This window comes from Juglans regia, chromosome 10 (genome assembly GCF_001411555.2).
Source record: "Juglans regia cultivar Chandler chromosome 10, Walnut 2.0, whole genome shotgun sequence".
NCBI classification, from domain to species: Eukaryota; Viridiplantae; Streptophyta; class Magnoliopsida; order Fagales; family Juglandaceae; genus Juglans; species Juglans regia.
Window position 1 is genome coordinate 13,530,179 of NC_049910.1, and position 5,242 is coordinate 13,535,420.

The 5,242-nt window shown below is 33.9% G+C and overlaps 1 protein-coding gene across 3 annotated transcripts; it reads left to right on the forward strand.

Annotated features, from left to right (window-relative positions):
- The first annotated feature begins 1,471 nt into the window (after window positions 1-1,471).
- Window positions 1,472-4,686, forward strand: LOC109015690 (BTB/POZ domain-containing protein At3g22104-like). 3 transcript variants are annotated; one of them, XM_018998156.2, is made up of 3 exons: window positions 1,472-1,669; window positions 2,626-3,637; window positions 3,885-4,686. In XM_018998156.2, the coding sequence occupies exons 2-3, from the start codon at window positions 2,699-2,701 to the stop codon at window positions 4,338-4,340; spliced, it is 1,395 nt and encodes a 464-aa protein (XP_018853701.1). In that variant the 5' UTR covers window positions 1,472-1,669; window positions 2,626-2,698; the 3' UTR covers window positions 4,341-4,686. The 3 variants fall into 3 exon arrangements, with proteins under 3 accessions (XP_018853701.1, XP_018853708.1, XP_018853702.1); XM_018998163.2 differs by lacking the exon at window positions 1,472-1,669 and adding an exon at window positions 1,998-2,355; XM_018998157.2 differs by lacking the exon at window positions 1,472-1,669 and adding an exon at window positions 1,998-2,298.
- Window positions 4,687-5,242: the final 556 nt, after the last annotated feature.

Sequence of the window (5,242 nt, forward strand, 5' to 3'; positions counted from 1 at the left end):
AGTGGATTCCCTAGCAGATAAATGCAAAGAGATAAGCAACTATGACTGGCCAATACCACATAGGGCTGATATGAAATTAGAATAAAGGGAAAAAGGAAATTCAAAGGAAAGAGAAATAATTAAAAATATTTTACATGTATGAATAGTAATCTATAAATGTAGCGGGATTATTGTAGTTACTTGGAAAATAAATATGATTTATAACATTCATTGGATTCTTATTTTGATCAACATTCTTCATATTTTAAAAAAATATGTATTTTAAAATATCCATTGAGAGTGCTCTAAGTATTAGTATAGATTGTAGAAGTGCAGTTTTTTTTTTTTTAAAAAAAGATAGTGAGATATATTATTAAAAAATAACAACTGATATTTACAATCGTAGAATGTATAAGAACCGCCTGATTTTTTTGAAAAAAGTAAATAAATATAATATTTATATGATAAAAAACTTTTTTTTAACAACTGATATTTGCAATTGTAGAATCCTAATTTTTTAACCTTGTACATTTTATAACTGTATCTAATATTATTCTGAGCATCGATTCCGGTTTCGAAATGATTCATTATCCGGTAGATTTTTCAATTCATTCCATTTGCCTGGAGTAAAAGAGGGTTTTAGATAGTTAATGTGAATCACGTGAGCCCATTTTCAATTTAACTACCCTCAACAATTCCATCGTGATCCATTGATATTGTCCGAGTGGATTAATTCATGTCTGTCGGATTGAATTTAATGGAGCAGGACGTTATGAATGTTTATGTGTATATCTCCCTCTTCTATTTTTACTTTAACTGATCTTAAAATTCATGCATATATTGAGTGTTTAAGCTTGTTATTTTCACATAAATCTTACCTAATGAAATTTATAAATTATTGTGACTTAATATGTTATGTTTAAAAATAGATCCGATTTACATGAGTTACATCGATCAGTAAATTTACTGTATATACCTATCACTTCTTGAGTAGTCTTTTATTTTACAGGCAAATGAAGCTCAGTGGTCTCTGGTCACAGACAACAACTGTTTTCACAGTACTCCTTGCTCTTCAATCTTCTCAATCTTCTTGTCTTGTCCACCTCGTTGCTTTTCAACACTTTTTCGAGTCTTGTCTTTGTACCTCTGTCGAGAGAACCACGTTGCTTCTCCACCAATTTGAGTCTTTTTCGAGCACTGCTATTCCTACAGAAGTTTTCCACCGAAAACTTCTACCGAAAGGCAAAAGTTATTTTTTTTTTTTGTTTTTTTTTCAATCATTTTTTTAAACACTTTAAATATTTTTAAAAAATATAAAAAAATCATAAATTCATTTAAAAACATTCCTTAATCACTAAGTAAAAATAAAAAAAAAATAAAATAAAATAAAATAAAATACAATTTCGGTAGAAGTTTTCTGTAGGAATAGCATTTTCCGTCTTTTTCTCCCTTGTGCTTGTCTTCTTGCTCATCTCGGAATATGTCCTTGTGCTCCTCCTAATTTCTAAACCTTCACTGGGTCATCGATAATATAAATCTTTTCCTTTTATTATTTCTTTCCGATACAAATTCCCAAAAGAAGACGCTGATTTGAGGTGGGTTCTTTGGTGTTTTATGTTTGGACTGATATGAAGTTTACTATATCCTTGAAGAGGATGTCAATGGGGAAGAGACTTTCATGGTGGACGAGGTACTACTTTTCTGCGCTCTGACCTTCCATGTCTTTGTTTTCAATATCTTTTTGGTGTTTCCTCCAAAATTGTGGCCTGTGATATATGTTTAGCTCTACATTGGCTTGAGTTTATTCCGTGCAACTACTTCTACCGTCTTCTTAATGCTGTCCACATATTTTCTGATCTGGGATTTTTTTTTTTTTTTTTCTGAGTTTGGTTTTTCACGTAAATTATATTATATTTTAAGTTCTTAAAAAAAAAATTTGATTTATTTATTTAATGGGAATGGAGTTGCGGTTCTATGATTGTAAATTGTAAGCGTACGTCTTCCGCAAACATTTAGTGATGTGGGGCATAGCTTTTCTACCTCTACTCTGGCTGTGCTCCCTATCAATTTAGCGACGAGGGATTCTGTATTGCTTCTCTTATCATTTAATGCTATTGCTGTGAAGCTGAAAGCTCATACCTTTATTTGTTTTATTCACTGTTTTCTAGAAAAAGTAGGAGTTGCTTTCATGGTATTTGTTACTCTTTTTAGCGCTTCTTTTGCTGGGATGATTAGCAGACACATCTTTTGCCCGTCGTTTTTATGACCTGTAACGACCTCTCCCAGCTCTTTTGCAGGTTTTGATTGAGAATTCTCCATGTAAGATATAGTGAAAGTTTCCATTTTTAAATGACTGGTGGTTGTCTGCAGTTACTTGTTAGTCTGCTTGAACCTGCTCTAGTTTAAATTTCCAGTAGCCTTTCTGGTCATAAATATACTGTCATTCTTTTCTTATTTCCCCCATATTGTAAGCTTCTATCAATTCTTGAAGGAATTAGTGTTTGGTAGTCTTTTATTCAAGGACTCTATTGAATCTTCTTGCATTTATGCTTGTAATTGCTTCATAGTTAGGTGGATTGAGCAAATTATTTGGTAAATCGAAAGTTAGCACAAGAAATCCTGAACTGATTTTCCATGACTTTCCAGGAGAACCAGTGGTTTTTGAGCTATTTCAAGGTTCTGTTATAACAGCGGTAAAACTCGGATAAATCCTTCCAACATGTCCCTCCTACATTGCCCCGTCAAGTTCATGGAAATGAACAATTCTATTTCTGGAATCAATAAATTACAAGAACAAACAGAGACATCACTTAGAGAGATCAGCTATTGGACATGGTCTGAGCTTTTGGTCGCATTGAAGAGATGGCAAGATTTACTTACCGTTGAAAGCTCTTCAGGTGTAATTCAGAGATGCTTGGATTCCCTTGCCGGGAGGCTGGCTTTGGCTACTGAAGCAAGTCCATGTCCATCCACTTCTTCCCAAGACAGCTCTGGGTTTCGGTTTTCTTGTGATACTAAGAGCACTGAGAGTTTAAAGACCAGTTTATCTCGAGCAACCTGGTGGTTTGATGATCTTCTGATCTTGAGTCCTTTTTTGGTTGAAATGGTGGTAAAATCTATGGTCGCACAAAAACTTGATCATGTAATCATTAGTAGGTTCCTTTTCTATTACCAGAAGTCAAAGTTCTTTGCTGCCACACCTCACGAGAGGCGGAAAATTATAGAAACTGTCATTGAAACGCTTTATACCCTTGACGGGAGCTCTGTTTCTTGCAAGAGTTTATTTTGGATTCTTCGATTTTCCATGACTATGAACATAAACAAAAGTACCAGGAACAAGTTGGAGAGTATGATTGGTTCACGGTTGGATCAATCAACATTAGATAATCTGCTTGTTCCTTCTGCATATGGAGCTAACTACTTATATGATGTGAATCTTGTTCTGAGGCTTTTGAAAGCGTTTTTTCGTGGAGGTATTTCTCGGTTATCTGCTCTCCCATTGAAGAAAGTTGCTAGCTTGATGGATTTGTATATAGCAGAAGTAGCCCCAGATCCTTGTTTAAAGCCTTCGAAGTTCCAGGCACTCGCCATGGCACTGCCAGATTCTGCTAGGGACTCTCATGATGAGCTTTATGGTGCTATGGACATGTATCTACAGGTAAACATTTCCTGAGTTGCAAGTTATTTAGCCTTGTACAGCATATTTGACGACATTAATACTGAAAAAATGTATAGTGTTTAATCAAAATTTGTTATAAATGTTCATTATAAATGTTAATGTAGTAAGTGAATATATAAATGTTATAACATAGTCGGATCTCTGCAGCTTCAAAACCTTTTGAACATTTTAAAAATTAAAGCTTTGTTATATCTGGTGTGATTGGACTAAGTAAATATTTTCATAGGTGCATGCAGGATTGTCAGAAGAAGAGAAGTTGAAGATATGTTGTGCATTAAACTATGAGAAGCTGTCAGCTGACGTTTGCATACATCTTGCTCAGAACATGAACTTTCCAGCAAAAACTGTTGTCCAACTTCTCATTTATCAGCAATACCAACTCAAAAGCTTACTTCATTGTACCAACAATTGCAGAGCATACACAGATCGGTTCTGTACTTCTACTGAAGTCAGAAGCAAGGGAAAGAAAGATGAAGCCAATGGACAAGTTGTGCTCTATGATGGGAAACTTGATGTTTCGTCTGATTGTGGGGAATTCAGAGCACAATTGCAAGGAATGCAGTGGAGGGTTATGGAATTGGAGAAAGCTTGTAGGAAAATGCAAACTCAGATGGCAAAGGTCGTAAAATCTAGAGTATCAAGACATGGTCATCCAAGATCCTTGCCCAGGATTTGTTCATGACACAAATATTATACAACATTATGGATTTTGTCATATTTGTATAGCTTGAGGAATGGATTTATCATATTTCTAGGATTTTTTATTTCCTTTCTGCAGAGCTAAAGGTCACCAAAAGTCTATAGAGTAGCTTCCTTTAAGAGATTAAGATCTTGGTTGTACATAGATACGGGGAAAGAGAGAACTGTACTGAGGTTCTACATTAGTGTTATATGTTACTTCTTTTTCTTTTCCCCTCTAATGTTTTGGCATAGGTCTTCAAGGTCAGGTCACCGTCCCCAACCTTCTTCTCCACCGGGTTTAGTAATATAAAATAGAGATATGTGAAGTTATAAGAGCTTGTAAAATCACTAAACATAATGGAATTCTTTTCCAAAAAACCTGTGGACTCAAGTCTAAGTGTCGAACTATATAAATCTTGGTGTCTCTCCTTTTCTATTTTCTTCACTTTTTTTCATTTCAAGTTATGTATAAGCACTCTAAGCAGCGCCCTATCCTTCAAATACTACTGTGGATAAGTCAACCACACTGTTAGCATCCAAACTAGATGGAAAAATGGACCAAAGGTCCAAAACTTCTATGAACCATGATTTAAAAATCTAAGGCTTGGTTTGGATAGAGATATGCTTCCGTCTCATCCAATCTGATCTCAATATTTAAATACTACAAATATAAACACTTTTTAATTTCAGATTTTCAATTTTTTCATCTAATTATTATCTAATGATTCTAATTATTACAACTTTCATAAACTTAAAAAAAACATAAAATATAATTCAACTTTTTCAAATCCTAAAATAAAATTTGTATTAAAAAATTATATTCTAACAATGCTTTAACTTTATAATATTTGTATTCAACTTTTTCTCTCTCATTTTCCAAAACCTCATAAAAAATTTTAACTC